The sequence below is a fragment of the Carassius gibelio genome, chromosome A22 (genome assembly GCF_023724105.1).
Source record: "Carassius gibelio isolate Cgi1373 ecotype wild population from Czech Republic chromosome A22, carGib1.2-hapl.c, whole genome shotgun sequence".
Lineage (NCBI taxonomy): Eukaryota > Metazoa > Chordata > Actinopteri > Cypriniformes > Cyprinidae > Carassius > Carassius gibelio.
The window spans coordinates 2,640,093-2,656,982 of record NC_068392.1 but is presented as its reverse complement, the minus strand read 5'-3'; the positions used below and the strand labels follow the sequence as shown (position 1 = coordinate 2,656,982).

Below are 16,890 nucleotides of genomic sequence, written 5' to 3'. Positions count from 1 at the left end.
GTTTTATGATTTTTTCTAATAATATAAATTATTAAATAATTGACTAATTATTTGCTAAATATACAAATTTGAACACATTTATAGAAGTCAATATATATATATATATATATAACATTTATATAATTTTACATAATTTTAATTGAATTAACTGATGCATTTACTTATCCATTAATATTTTTGTATGATGTATTTAGTTTCATTTTTTATTAATATTAATATTTATCAACTTTATAACTTATACATGAATTTTATATATAATTTTGTTCATAATAATTTATAACTACATTGTTATTACATAAACAGTTTTAAAAGATAATACATAATTTTATTGTTTAGTAACCTGGATTTATTTTATTTATTTATTTATTTATATACAACTTTATGTATAAATTTAATTAATGTTTATTTTATATTTTCTTTGTATATGTGTACGTGTTTAGTAATGATATTTTAATGTTTATGTTATATCTGTATGTTAGTATTTTTCCTATTTTATCTTCTGGTTTATATTAATATCTTCTTTGCTCTGATGTCTGGTCTTGCGTCTGTTGATGCAGCATGTTTTCTGCTAGAGCACTGAAGGTAACTGAGGCTTGTTGTTTGTTTGTCCAGACACGGACGAGTGCGCAGATAACGTGAATCTGTGTGAGAACGGTCAGTGTCTGAACGCGCCGGGAGGATATCGCTGCGAGTGTGAGATGGGCTTCACCCCGACTGAAGACAGCAAGGCCTGCCAGGGTAAACACACACACACACACACACACAGAGAGGTACAGTAACACACACACACACACTCACTCTGTCCGCTCTGTGTCGTCCGTCAGACATCGACGAGTGTAACTTCCAGAACATCTGTGTGTTCGGATCGTGTCAGAACCTGCCGGGAATGTTTCGCTGTGTGTGTGACTACGGATACGAGCTCGACCGCAGCGGAGGAAACTGCACAGGTGACACACACACACTCACACACACACACACACACCCTGCACAGGTGACACATACATACACACTCACACACACACACACCTACACAGCCATGTTCACAAATCATGAAAGATTTTACAAGATAGTATTTGATTGTGAATTTGTTTGTTTGTGTAATATACACAAAAAAATTTGATATTAATATGTCAATGAAATATTTATAAGAAATTTATTTTATTTTAATAATGTGTGTTTAAAAATAATAATAATACATTTTTATAAAGAAAAACAACATAAAACAGACTAAATGTGAGCGTAGTCACAAATGTTTATGTTTCAGATTTTTTGTGATTTTTGTTTTATTTTACTTTTGTGTGTAATTAAGTTATATATATTAACCTAACATATATTAATATATATATTAACTTTTAATTGTTATTTTAAATAACATTTTTATTACATTAATGTTAATATTTAAATCGTTACATGTAGTTACTTTCCTTAATACATTTTTTATTTATTGTATTTTAAGATAATTTTGTGTAATTAAATTAAATGATTAAATTAATTGGACATTTATGGTATTTTAATTATTTTGTGTAATTTATGAGTAACTTCTAATCAAATAATTTGATATTTATTGTTAATTAAACATTTATATATATATATATATATATATATATATATATATATATATATATATATATATTTGTAATCTAATTTTAATTTATTTATTTTATAGTTGTTTTAAGCTAAGTCTCGATTCATGAATTTATTTTAACTGAATTATTTTGTCATTTGAACAATTTCAAATATTTTGTCTTCTTTTAATTTAATATTTAGTAACCCTTATTAATTATATGAATGTATTTTTTTATTAAATAAATAAAATAAATGCTATAATTACTTAATTATTCTTAAATAATTGAATCGTTTTGATATACAAGCGTCTTACGAAAGAGCCATTGAGTCTTAATTTGGAGCGTGTGGTTTCTCCGTTTGTCTCTGTGTGTCTCAGATATAAACGAGTGTTTCGACCCTGTGAACTGCATCAACGGCGTGTGTGTGAATCTGCCCGGAAGCTACCTGTGCAACTGCCCTCCGGACTTCGAGCTGAACCCGTCGGGCGTGGGCTGCGTGGGTACTGAAACCGTCCCGTCTCAGGACCTCGCTCGAATCACGACGGCACTGAATCTAACGTCTCCTCTGTTCTCTGGCAGACACTCGTGTGGGGAACTGTTTCCTGGACACACTTGACCGCGGTGATGGAGGCATCTCCTGCAGTGCTGAGATCGGGGTGGGCGTGACCCGAGCGTCCTGCTGCTGCTCGCTGGGCGGAGCCTGGGGGAACCCCTGCGAACTCTGCCCGCCCATCAACTCCAGTACAGACACACCAGAGCACCACACACCACTCACACAGTGACACGTTCATTCGCAGTAGACGTCAAGCAGGGTGGCAAATATAATGATTATATATAGACATGTATGTACAATTTTATTCAGTTGCTGAAATATATTTATGCGATATTAGCTTCAATTTCACTTAAACATATTTTAAAATAAGCAGCAGCTGATTCGGATCATTTGTGAAATATTAATAGCATGTTTAATGTGTCTATTTCTAGTGAGCTTTACGCATTAAAACAGCTTATGAACATTAATTGATAGAATGAAACAATGTTAATAAACATTAAAATCAAATAATGTAAAATTATTCAAAAGCAAATTGCTAATTTTCAATTATTTTCTGTTACAATGATCCAAAATTTTGAATTTGTGAAATATATTACAATTAATTTATTAGTTAATTTACTAATAATGTACAATTATTTAAAAGCAAATTGCAAATTTTAATGATTTTCTGTTACAGTTAAATGACATAAAATAATTAATTTGGGAAAAATAAGTTCATAATGTAAATCAAGTCTATTAAAAGGCATTGATTTCAGCAAGCATTTACAAAAGGGCCACTGATAATATAAATATATATATATATATATATATATATATATATATATATATATATATATATATATATATATATATATATATATAATTATACAAATTAATGTTATTTTATGTATAAATAAAATGTATGAATTACATAAAGTAAATAGTTATTTAACATTAGCTTATACCTATACTAAAACCACATAAAACTTGAATTCCAGCAATTTTTTGTCTTATTTACTGTCATTAAATAATGATTTGTACATATATCTCATTATAACGGCAGTCGTTCACTCTAATATCGGTACAGTGATAAATACATTTTATAAATATTATAATATATACAAAATTAAATTCTTAAGATTGCATAAAATTATGATTCATTTTTTATTCCCAATTACTTTCATTTCTTGTGGAGTGTAACAAAAATATACCGATATATCGGTAAATAGTTATTTAACATTAGCTGATACCTACACTAAAACCACATAAAACTTGAATTCCAGCTATTTTTTGTCTTCTTTACTGTCATTAAATAATGATTTGTACATATATCTCATTATAATGGCAGTCGTTCACTCTAATATCAGTACAGTGATAAATACATTTTATAAATATTATAATATTATAATATATATATATATATATATATATATATATATATATATATATATATATATATATATAATAACTTATTAAGATTGGATAATGATTAATTTTTTATTCCCAATTACTTTTGTTTCTTGTGGAGTGTAACAAAAACATACAGATATATCGGTAAATAGCTATTTAACAATGGCCAATACCTACACTAAAACCACATAAAAAAATTTTTTGTCTCATTTACTGTGATTAAGTAATGATTTGTGCAAATATCTCATGGTTATAATGACAGTTGGTCACTCTGATATCGGTTCAAGTGCACACACACACACAAACACATATATATACTGTATATAAACACAGACTGCTTGTATTCATGATAAACTGTGTGTCTCCTCACAGCCGAGTACAAAACCCTGTGTCCCGGCGGAGAGGGCTTCCGGCCCAATCCCATCACCGTCATCCTGGAGGGTAAGAGCGTATACCGTGATGCTGGACAGCGCCTGTGTTCTGTGTGTGTAATGACGCCCGCATCTCTGTCTCTCTGTCCTGCTCGTAGACATCGACGAGTGCCAGGAGCTGCCCGGTCTGTGTCAGGGGGGAAACTGTGTCAACACCTTCGGCAGCTTCCAGTGCGAGTGTCCCGCCGGATACTACCTCAGCCAGGAGACGCGCATCTGCGAAGGTCATCTGAGTTCACCTTATGATCGGTTCATTTTTATTATTTAGTAACCATTAATTAGATGTGTGACCATGAACCACAAAACCAGCTTTAAGTGTTACAGCATCTGCAATCTAAATAAATAAGCTTTCCATTGATGTATGGTTTATTGGAATCGCACAATATTTGGCCAAGACACAACTATTTGAAAATCTGGAATCTAAGGGTTTAAAAAAAACCAAATCTAAACATTGAGAAAATCATCTGTAAAGTTGTCCAAATTAAGTTCTTAGCAATGCGTATCACTAAACTAAAAATATATGTTTTGATATACATGTGTGTGTATATATATTTATTTATATTACAGTAGTATTTATATTTTCATTTCTATAAATATTTTAAGAATTAAATGTTCTTTTTAGGATTAAAAACTTACTTTTAAATACATTTTACATTTACTTAATTTCATTATTTAGTAACCTTAGTTGATTTTATGAATGCATTTTTATGATTGTTTATATTTTATGATAGTTTATTAACTTTGATTTATTTTATGAATGTATTTTTTATTACTTTTTAAATAATATCTTTATTTTTTATGTATTTTAAGTAATTCGTTTTTTAATGTATATTATTTTAATAATTTAATTTACTTTAAATTACAATTTTATATTTAGAATATTTAATTTTTTTTAACTTTTATTTGAATGTTTATGATGTGTAATTTTATGAATTTTTGTATATATATATATATATATATATATATTTTTTTTTTTTTTACTATTTTTGTTTTATTATTTTGCATGATTTCATTTTAATTATTGTGATAAAGACTTGCATAAATGTTAACTTCAGCGTGTCCGAAAGAGTTTCTGAGTGTCTGAATGCTGATGTTTTTGCTGGATTCTCTCAGATATTGATGAATGCACGGCACACATTGGCATCTGTGGTCCAGGAACCTGCTACAACACACTGGGGAACTACACCTGCGTCTGTCCGCCCGAATACATGCAGGTCAACGGAGGAAACAACTGCATGGGTAAGAGCCGCTCGTCGAGTTCGTCACCACTCAATCACAGCTTCTGCAGCTCAGCGGGGTGTTTTCTGCTTTGGTTTGACAGATATGAGAAAGAGCGTGTGCTATCGCAACTTCAACGACACCTGCGAGAACGAGCTGTCCTTCAACATGACCAAGAAGATGTGCTGCTGCTCCTATAACGTGGGCAAAGCCTGGAACAGACCCTGCGAGGCCTGTCCCACGCCGGCCACGTGTGAGTGTCTTTAGCGCCGCGCTAGTCATGTAGTGCAGGAGAATAACAGCCTTCTTTAGTTTACATCTGATGCCAAGAGCAAAGAGCTTTGAATAAATACAATGCAGTGCATACAATTACAACTATATAAATAAATATATCTGACGCTTTCTGAGGGTGTGGCATTCAAATTTTGGCTACTTTTGCTTACAGTTAAATAAAATGGTATGAAGTAAATTGCAGTGCATAAAAAATAAATTAAGCTAATGTATACATATAATTATTTTAAGCAGTCATTGTTTTCTGTGTTTGTGTGGCATTCAGTTTCAGCCTACTTTTGCATTGCTTAGTCTTGCATAATATACAATTAAATAGTATAAAACAAGTTGCAATACACACACATATATATATATATATATATATATATATATAATGAAGATATATATTCATTATCTTTTAAATTTTTTATTTTAATTTTTGCAGTCATTACTTAAATGTTGATTTCTAATGGGTGTGCAAATCAGATAAAAAAAAAAAACTGTCATTAGACTTGTTTTCTGAAGGTTGGGAATTAAAATTCTATCTCCATTTGCATTGAATAAAAGAAAAATGCATATAAATAGAAATAAATAAATAAAAGTAATTAAATTAACTATATTTAATGTATTAAAGTTATATATATATATATATATATATATATATATATATATATATATATATATATATGTGTGTGTGTGTGTGTGAATAAATAAATAATTTGGATCTTAGCTTTTGATAAAATGAAATAAAATAAAATGAAAATGTTACATAAAAATGTAAAATGCATTGCATCACATAAAAAACTCTCTCTATCAAAAAAATACATATATAATTCTAACTATTTTAGGCGGTCTTTATTTGGGTCTTGTTTCTAAGACTGGTGTTTCTCTGTGTCTCCTGCAGCCGAGTACCAGCTGTTGTGTGGAAACCTGTCTCCTGGTTTCATCATCGACATTCACACGGGAAAACCCATCGGTGAGTCGCCTTGAGCATCTCACTTCATCAGCACAAAGCTTTGCATGATCGCTTTCATAGAAGCGTTGTGTTTGCTCTCCTCAGATATCGACGAGTGTCGCGAGATCTCAGGAATCTGCACGAATGGCGTCTGCATCAACCAGATCGGCAGTTTCCGCTGCGAGTGTCCAATGGGCTTCAGCTACAACAACATCCTGCTCATCTGTGAAGGTACGGCACTCTGCTGCCTCCACACTGGAGACCGCAGTCGTGTTTCTTGACTTAACGCCGTCTGTTCGCCACAGATATCGACGAGTGCAACAGCGGCGACAACCTGTGCCAGCGCAACGCAAACTGCATCAACATCCCCGGCAGCTACCGATGCGAGTGTTCGGCCGGCTTCAAGCTGTCGCCCAGCGGAGCCTGCCTCGGTGAGTCCACCAATGAGAAAAGATGTGTTTTTGAGTTTTTGAAGTTGTGGCATTCAAACTCAAACTGCATTTGCATTAAATGCATTAAATAAAATACAATTAATTGCACACAAAATTAGCGCAATTTTCTGCTCAAAACCACTTCCGCAACTTCAGCAGGCGCAGAATGTGCTGGTATGAAGTTATTGGTTTTGAAAGCGAAACAAATAATGCAACTGTCAATATTTTCAATGCAAACACACTTACCGTATTTTTCGGACTATAAGTTGCACCTGAGTATAAGTCGCATCAGTCCAAAAATATGTCATGACGAAGAAAAAAACTAAATAAAAAAATAAGTCACACTGGACTATAAGTCGCATTTATTTAGAACCAAGAACCAAGAGAAAACATTACCGTCTACAGCCACGAGAGAGCGCTCTATGTCTTCAGTGTAAACTACAGTAGCACAGAGCAGCATAGAGAGGCATAGAGCGCCCTCTAGCGGCTGTAGACGGTAATGTTTTATATTGGTTAATTTCTCTCGGTTCATGTCAAATTAATTTTGATAAATAAGTCGCACCTGACTATAAGTCGTAGGACCAGCCAAACTATGAAAAAAGTGCGACTTACAGTCCGGAAAATACGGTACTTTTTATTCAGATAAGGTTCAAAATGAAATGCACCACATTTAGAAACATCTGTAGCGTTTACATAATTAACATGGTTTTGGTTGTATTATTTGTATATATTTGGTTGCATTTGGTCGTATATATTTCAAAGCGATGCTGGTGTACATTCTCTAATCATTGTGGCAACAATAATTGAATGTAAAAATATTAATTAACTTTTTTTTCTTAAATTGAGACTGAAAGAAAAACTGAAGACTGAAAGCCACAATGACTCCTTAAATTATGTCTATGTATTTTTTAAATGACATTTCTTCAGAAACTAATCCACCTATTTATTCTAGTAGAATTTCCACCCTGTTACTTGCACAATCCACCCCGTTAAGTTTATAGACCTAACAGGGTGGAATCTAACAGGGTGGAAAATTTTGAGCTCAATTAGCCATAGCTGATTGAGTGAACAACATTTAGCTAGCTAACCTTCTACAGATTAACAGAACTTTTATAACTATGTCAGATTTGTTTTTAAATCGTTTTTGATAGGACAAACATTCTCCATAATCCATCCTAACAGGGTGGAACTTTTAGGGCGGGACAAGCAGGATAACATTTCAAAAACAAAGAAAAAAGTTGAAGCTTATCTCAGTTTGAATTCCAGTTGGAAAGATAAATTATGTCACTTTTAGGAAATGGTCGCAATGAAATTGCAGTCGGTTTTGGAAGGCAAGAAAGTATGTACTAACAGGGTGGAAAATGACTTTAGGGACATGATAATTAAAGAAAAATAACTGAAAATAACTATATTTTCACCTGATTTATATGTATTATTAGAGGCGCTTTAGCCCAGTCTATAACATAATTAAAACAAATTGAGTTTTTTTATAATTTCATGGTTTATATTTATTGTTGAAGTTGATTACTTTGCACTATGGACATAATAGTATTTGTAATTTCTATTATTCCTTGACTCATTTCAGAAAAAATGTGATTAAATAAATCATTGGGACATAAAAGTCACTGTATAACAGGAATGATCCATATATATATATATTAAGGTATTCGCCTTCAAAAACCAATGGAACTAATGTGGCTGATTTTCATGATCACTTTAGTTGAACATTATGGAACCATATGGGTAGCAATATTTAATTTGGAATGTAATATGCAAAATGAAATCTTGAAGCCATAAACCGAAATTATCAAAACGTAGACGGACCAACTGTCTTGTCCATGTTCTCTCACTTAAATCCTCTTCTTGAGATTTGAGTCTCTGACCTTCTGCAAGCCCCGTCTTGTTCACGCAGTGATTGAGGGTTCATGCAATTAAGAAAAATAGCATTTAAATGATAATTTTGCCACAGTTTTTGCTTGAACATGTTAGACATATCTAATCATTTCTGTAATACATTTTAATTTTAATTTTGCAACTTATAAAGCATTAAAATTAGTATTCATTTGACATATTAAAACTAGTGTACGAAATGGCAAATAAAAATTATGTAATTTCATTTTCATTTTGCACCAAACGTTGCACAAATGTATTGGAAAATGTAAATGTGAATACAGAAATGCATTGCCATTTTGCATATTACATCCTAAATTGAATATTGCTACCCATATGCTTCCATAGAACACACTTTTTTTGTGCATTCGTTCCTGCAAAACTGTCCTAACTTCTTGCTGTCAGAGATGTTTCTGGAAAACATCAGAAATCTTCATCAGATTTGTTACGAAGCACAGACTGTTCTCCAGTAAAGAGCTGTGAGTTTGATGGGATCTTGTCGTTGTTCTGGTGTTGTGTCAGACCGTAACGAGTGTCAGGAGATCCCGAACGTCTGCAGTCACGGCGAGTGCATCGACACTCAGGGCAGTTTCCGCTGTCTGTGCCACAACGGCTTCAAGACCACGCCGGACCTGACCATGTGCATGGGTGAGTGTCTGTGTGATTTCTGTGGTGTCAGACGCTCTGAGGCGAGTCTGGCGTGTGATCGGCTGTCTCTCGTTGTGTCTGGCAGATATCGACGAGTGCGACAGACAGCCGTGTGGAAATGGTACCTGTAAAAACACTGTGGGCTCCTACAACTGCCTGTGCTTCCCCGGCTTCGAGCTGACGCACAACAACGACTGCATGGGTAAGACAGATTCAGTTCAACTACTACAGCTTCTGTACGCTTTTTAGATTGACAAAAAAGAGCCTGTTGGATTTATACAGAGATAATATGTTTCCATAATCTGATTACGTGTTAATTTATTCCTTTTTCTTTTAATCATAATAAAACTTTACAGTTTTAAAATTGATATAAAACTTTTTCTAGTGTGATTTTAACCATTTAAATTTTTAAATAAATAATTAACCATTTAATATCACAAAGAAATCTGATTATGTTAAATTATTCATTTTTCCTTTAATCAGAATAAAACATAAATATTTTAAAATTGATTTGAAACTTTTCTAGTATTATTTTAAGCATTTTACTCTTTAAATACATAATTAACCATTTAATATCGTGGAAAAATTATCGATTGACAAAAAAGAGCCTGTTGGATTTATACAGAGATAATATGTTTCCATAATCTGATTACGTGTTATATTATTCCTTTTTTCCTTTAATCAGAATAAAACATTAATTTTAAAATTGATTAAAAACTTTTATAGTGAGATTTTAACCATTTAACTCTTTAAATGAATAATTAACCATTTAATATCGCAAATAAATCTGATTGTGTTAAATTATTCTTTTTTAATTTAATCAGAATAAAACTTTGATTATAAAATTTATATAAAACTTTTTCTAGTGTGATTTTAACCATTTTACTCTTTAAATACATAATTAACCATTTAATATCGCGGAAAAAATCTGATTACGTGTTATATTATTCCTTTTTTCCTTTAATCAGAATAAAAGATTCATTTTAAAATGTATTTTAATCTTTTTCTAGGGTTTTTAACTATGTATCCCTTTTAAAAAATAATTAACCCTTTAATATCGCAAAGAAATCTGATTATGTGTTAAATTATTCCCTTTTCTTTAATCAGGGTGAAACTTTACAGTTTTAAAATTGATTTAAAACTTTTTTTAATGTGATTTTAACCATTCAACTCTTTAAATAAATAATTAACCATTTAATATGTGTTTATTATCAGCATTAATTGCGTATTGTTGTATGAGTTTGAAATAGTTTAAAATAAGTTGTCTAATTACAAAGTTTCCTTGTGATTACACATTTCTTTATGATATTAAATTAACTATAAATTTATGAGTTTAAATGGTTAAAATCACATAACAAAAAGGTTTCAAATAAATAGTAAAATTGTAAAGCTTGATTTTTATTAAAGGAAAGGAAAGACTTTAATCTTTAATGCTGATAATATGTAAATTTATTTACAATATTACATGGTTAATTATGCATTTAAAGAGTTGAAATGGTTATAAATCACATATTAAAAAGTTTTAAATAATTTCTTTACATTTAAAAGTTTCGATAATATGTAAATTTATTTACAATATTGCATGGTTAATTATGTATTTAAAGAGTTGAAATGGTTAAAATCACATAATAAAAAGTTTTAAATAATTTCTTTACATTTTAAAGTTTCAATTAGATTAAAGGAAAGGGAATTTGTTTTACATTTTGTTTTGTGATTTTAACCATTTAGATTTTAACTAACAAATTAATATTAATATTAGTATTAATATTAATTTATTAGTAAATAAGCAAACTGACATTTTACATTTTAAAATGCACATAAAATACATTTATTTTGAATAGTGACATTTACTATGTAAATTCTTTAAATACATAATTAACAATTTAACTCTTTAAATAATGCATATTATCAGCAGTAAAGGCAAACATGTTTCCTTTTATTAAATCAGAATACAATTTTACAATTTTAATGTATTTTAAACTTTTTGTGTCCTGATTTTAACTATTTAAACTCCTTTAAATGCATAATTAACTACTTTATATAATAAAAAATAGCTTATTATCATCAACGTTTCCTTTCATTTCTTTAGAACGAAACTTGATACATTAAAAAAATTTCGTATTGTGACTTTAACCAGTTAAACCTTTGAAATGTATAATTAACCATTGAATGGTGTAAATAAATTTGCATATGCTCAGCAATAAAGACTGAGATGTTGAATTGTCTGAAATTTAGAATGAAACTTTACCATTTAACTTGTATTTTAGGCTTTTTATATCGTGTTTAAAATAATAATTAACCATTTAATATCTAACATTCAAATATCTTGAATATATGAATAGATTTGCATGTCAGCAATAATATAAATCCCACAGAAGATGCTTATATTCTTGTTTTAATGTGGTTTTCAAAGTGTTAATTTTATGCAATTTCATAATTAAAGTCTGTTTTACAGTTTGTTATTTAATTAAAGAAATGCATTTTGCCTTTTTAATATAAAATGTCCCTTAAAGTGCGTCAAAGTAAATGTTTTTGCATCAGCAAAATGTAGGGTATTAATGTTTTGAAATGAAATGTTATGCTAAATGAGAGCAAAAATGTACGTGCAAAGATAACGCAGTAATGAAAATGAAATGTAGGCTAATACTCCTGGCTTATTATTTTGGATGTTTTTTGAAAATCTTACTGATTCTGTAGGTTGAATGTAAGACTTTTTGTTGTCACGTTGAAAGCAGAGGAGGTTTATGGTTGTTTGGGGTTAATAGTGTGATGTGTTCGTGTTCAGATATCGACGAGTGCAGCGTTCACGCCAGTCAGGTGTGCAGGAACGGCCAGTGCATCAACAGCATGGGCTCCTTCAGGTGTCTGTGTCTGGACGGGTATAACCTGACTCCGGACGGCAAGAACTGTGTTGGTGAGACTCGCTGATCGTAAACCGGCTCATCAACCCGCTGTCTGTTTCTGTATAGATCATCAGTCCACTCCTGTAGTGTGTTAACCCTTTACAATCCTCACTGGAGATCCGTGAAACCTCTCTATTGATCAACATGGCCTTCCAGTGCATCCAGAGAGATAATTAAACACCTCAACATCCATACGATTGATTCAGAGAGTGCAGATCTCCAGAGAAAACTCAGAACTAGTTCAGAAACACATCAGACACTGAATTAGCAAATATACGATACGATACGATACGATAGCAAAGATAAGTGTAATCACACTCATAAAATAACAGTCCCCATGATTTTTTTGTTTGTTAGCAATACACATTTATTATGTACATTTGATACCTGTAACATGTTTTTATAGTTGTACTTGCAGAAAATATTGTACAAATTTAATTGCTAACTTATAAATACTGCAAATAGTTTTAATATATCTTATTATATTTAATATATCTTATATAGCCATTAATAAATATTATTCTATTTTATACCTAGTATAAATTTTTAAATAAAACATTAATTTGCTTAAACATTGATAATGTATGAATATATGTGTATATATATATATATATGTGTGTGTGTGTGTGTGTGTGTGTGTGTGTGTGTGTGTGTGTGTGTGTGTGTGTGTGTGTGTGTGTGTGTGTGTGTGTGCGTGTGTGTGTGTGTGTGTGTGATAATTGGATAATGTAGGGCGTTTTATTATTTGCATCTAGTGTAAATAATACAACAAAAAATAGGTATGTATAAATATTAATTAAATATAAAATATGAATTAAAAATAGCTTTATAAAGATTAAATGTATCAATATTTTGCAAACAGAATTAGATCGCAGGGTGTTTTATTAGTCATATTTAGCATGAATTTATGTTTTACAAATGAAATGTATACATATTTTACATAGAATAGATTTTATATTAATAGTTTTTCATGTATTTTAAAGAATGTGTAAATATAATTCAACCATTATATTTTATTATATATTTTATATAATATATACATATTATTTATTTTATATAATGGATAAACATTAAGTTAAACACTATTTTTTTAGATACATTTGTGTGCCAAACACTGCTTAGATTTAAAAAAAAACATATCCTGTTATAAAAGCTGCCGTTTTTCATAATTTAACCTGTTAACTGCCACTTGGCCCCTCGGTGGGCCCTTTACGTTTACTTCACTATATTACAATTAAATCCTAATCTAATCATGACAAACTATATATCATTGGAAAGGTCTAAGACTCCTAAATAGATATTGTACCAATCTTATTTGTTAAAAATGCTGTAGGAAAACGACAGGAGTTCTGACATTTGTCAAAAAAAAAAGTCTTCTTTTGTTGCCTTTAGAAATCATCAGAAATTATATATGCCTTGAAAACATAAAATCTCAAAAATTCAGACATTGCATCACATCAATGTGAGTGTCAGTTAACAGGTTAAACAACATTTTTCCGATTGCTGTGTTGTCTGTAGTGTAGTGTGCTATGTAGTGCGTCAGCTGCAGTGTCATGTGGTGTAGACAGTATAATGTGAGGTGTGTGTCGTTGTGTCAGATATTAACGAGTGTGTGACGCTGCCGGGAGCCTGTCAGCCGGGGACCTGTCAGAACCTGGACGGCTCGTTCCGCTGCATCTGTCCGCCCGGATACGAGGTGCAGAACGACAAGTGTGTGGGTAAGAGTTCAGTGCAAGTCTGGCATCAGCTGATTAAAGAAGTCTCTTCTGCTCATCAAGGGTGCATTTATTTGATTAAAAATACAGTAAAAATAAATTAATCTTGCTAAATGTTATTACAATATAAAATACTGGTTTATATTTTAATATCCTTTAAACCTTAATTTATTTCTGTGATGCAATGCCGAATTTCTCCAGTGTAAAGTGTCATGTGATCCTTTAGAATTATCAATGTCGCAATACTTTTTTCAGAATCATTTGATGAATAATAATAATAATAATAACAAATAGCTTTATAAACATTACATTTATCAAATAATAAATAATAAAATGAAGCTTTGTGTCACAGAATAAAGTGTTATTTTACGTCATCATAATATTTCACAATATTATTTGTTCCCCGTATTTTTGAATGAATAAATGCAGCCTTGATTAGCATAAGAAATTAAGAAATAATCGTTCTGATGGCAGACTTTTGAGCAAGTTTGAGCATTTTGTAGTGATGAAGGATTTCCATCAGTTCATAAAAAGTCACTTGCTTCATTCCTGAATGATTCAGCCGTTCGAATGAATCAATTGAATTAATGATTCAGAGATCAAATCAGTGACTTGCCGCCACCTGCTGGTGGATTTAGTTTCATTTTTAACACATCATTTCAGTTATTTAATATATCTGTATTCAAAATGTTTTATTTAAAACATTAATCTCCACATTAATTAATGAATTGCCACCTCAAAGCCTCATTAAACATCTGGAAATGCACCTAGACGCAACTTTTATGTTCTTCTGCGCCACCTCTGTAGTATAAATAAATGTATTAATACTAAATTCACACAACTGGTAACTTTTTTGTCTTATTCTACTTCTTATTGTTGTTTTATTGTTTTTTTTTCTTATTATTTTTAAAAGATTTTTTTTTTATTTTATTTAACATGCCATTATAAATGTAAAAAGTAAACACTCCTGTAAGTCACTTTAACGAGTCAAATGTCACCTCGTATTAGGAAGGATAATATTGATCAGAATTTTTTTATTATAGATGAGAAAGTGCACCTACATTTCTAAATTAGGAGAACAAGTGCTTCTGACTGAAATTATGTGCTAAAAATGAAACTAAATCCACCAGCAGGTGGCAGCAAGTCATTGATTTTATCACTGAATCATTCATTCAATTGATTCGTTTGAACAAATGATTCCGAATTGATTCAACAATTCAAATGAATCAATTGAATGAATAATTCAGGAATGAAGCAAGTGATAGTCTTTTTATTTTACATCATAATAATATTTCACAATATTTTTTCATGTATTCTTGACCGAATAAATGCAGCCTTGGTTAACATAAGAAATTCCTGTAAAATTATAAAAAAAATTGTTCTGATCCCAAACAACAGGGATAGAAATGTTCAGTCGTTATGAAGGATTTCCGTCAGTTCATAAAGAGAGTCATATGCTTCATTCCTGAATGATTCAGTCGTTCGAATGAATCAATTGAATGAATGATTCAGAGATAAAATCAGTGACTTTTTAAGTTAGCAGAACAAGCACTCCTGACTGAAATAATGTGTTAATAATTTAACTAAATCCACCAGCAGATGGCGGCAAGTCACTTATTTTATCACTGAATCATTCATTCAATTGATTCGTCAAACAGCAGAATTCACAAAAGTCTTTATAAACTGACGGAAATCCTTCATAGCGCCGTTAAACTTGAATCCCTGTGTACTTCCACACGCTCTGACCTGTGTGACCCTGACAGATATCAACGAGTGCAGCGTGGAGCCCAACATCTGTCAGTTCGGCTTGTGTAAAAACACCCCGGGCAGCTTTCAGTGTCTCTGTCCGCCTGGCTTCGTGCTTTCAGACAACGGCCGCCGCTGCTTCGGTGAATATTAATCTTATTTCATTTATTATTTTAGGTGAATCACTTTATGAAGTAGATCTGTGTGCAACAGCAGATTTTTACTGCATTAATCTGTGTATTGAATCATTGTAATGTTGTTGTGCATCTTTATATATATATATATATATATATATATATATATATATATATATATATATATATATATATATATATATATATAAATTTGTTATTAAATATTGATATATTTTTATTTTATAAAAAATTCGAACTTTTATGAAAACATTTTGTAATTTTATTTTTGTTCATTTAAATTCAACAAGCAAATTAATAATTTAATAAAATCTGTTTCATGTGATTAATAAATCGCTCTAAATTCTGTTTTTATGTTTGCCATTTCTAACTTTTGTTTGTTAGTAAAGTCGTGTATAATTAGTTGTATTACATTTATAAATAAAATATGTTTATAATTATCCATTTGTTTAAATATCTATATTTATATTTTTATATTTATATTTTTAATGGAATCAGACATAATTGTTTTTTTTATTATATATTTAGCATGTTTTTTTATTAAACTAAATTTAATTACATTTATTAAAAGATTAAATATTTATAAACAGGATTACAGCTTCATACATTTAATAAACTTTTCATGAATAAATAATTTACATTACATTTATTAGTTTTAATTTTGATCAGTTAATTAATAAATAATGTTATATAACAATGGAGTTAACAGTAAACTGTTTTAATTTGTATATCAATTTAGCCATTGTAATTTACATAGTTTAATTAAACAAAAAAATATAATTATTTAATAAAAATTGTTTTATACAATTAATAACTCATTCCAATTTTTATTTAAAAACCTAGTAATTTTTATGTATCGTTCAATTTGTCGTTTAAAAGTGTTTCATGTTACTAGTCATTTTAATTTTGACCACTGAATTTAATAAACATTTAATAATTTAATTTTGACCATTTAATTTAATGAAATGTTTTATACAATTAAGATTTTAATATCTTAAGTATATAATATCTTTAGTATGTCAAA

General features: G+C 30.4%; 1 protein-coding gene across 2 annotated transcripts in view; it reads left to right on the top strand.

Annotated features, from left to right (window-relative positions):
- The window catches only part of LOC127942792 (fibrillin-2), a 70,035-nt gene that overhangs the window by 39,797 nt on the left and 13,348 nt on the right, over positions 1-16,890 (top strand). Inside the window, exons 34-49 of one of the 2 annotated variants that reach the window (XM_052538743.1) lie at positions 613-738; positions 825-947; positions 1,943-2,065; positions 2,145-2,306; positions 3,880-3,948; positions 4,037-4,162; positions 5,052-5,177; positions 5,260-5,409; positions 6,331-6,402; positions 6,487-6,612; positions 6,687-6,812; positions 9,225-9,350; positions 9,436-9,552; positions 12,136-12,264; positions 13,852-13,971; positions 15,732-15,857. In XM_052538743.1, the coding sequence (XP_052394703.1) occupies positions 613-738; positions 825-947; positions 1,943-2,065; positions 2,145-2,306; positions 3,880-3,948; positions 4,037-4,162; positions 5,052-5,177; positions 5,260-5,409; positions 6,331-6,402; positions 6,487-6,612; positions 6,687-6,812; positions 9,225-9,350; positions 9,436-9,552; positions 12,136-12,264; positions 13,852-13,971; positions 15,732-15,857 (1,947 nt within the window). The remainder of the gene's footprint in view (positions 1-612; positions 739-824; positions 948-1,942; positions 2,066-2,144; positions 2,307-3,879; positions 3,949-4,036; positions 4,163-5,051; positions 5,178-5,259; positions 5,410-6,330; positions 6,403-6,486; positions 6,613-6,686; positions 6,813-9,224; positions 9,351-9,435; positions 9,553-12,135; positions 12,265-13,851; positions 13,972-15,731; positions 15,858-16,890) is intronic. The other variant, XM_052538744.1, reaches the window with a different exon arrangement.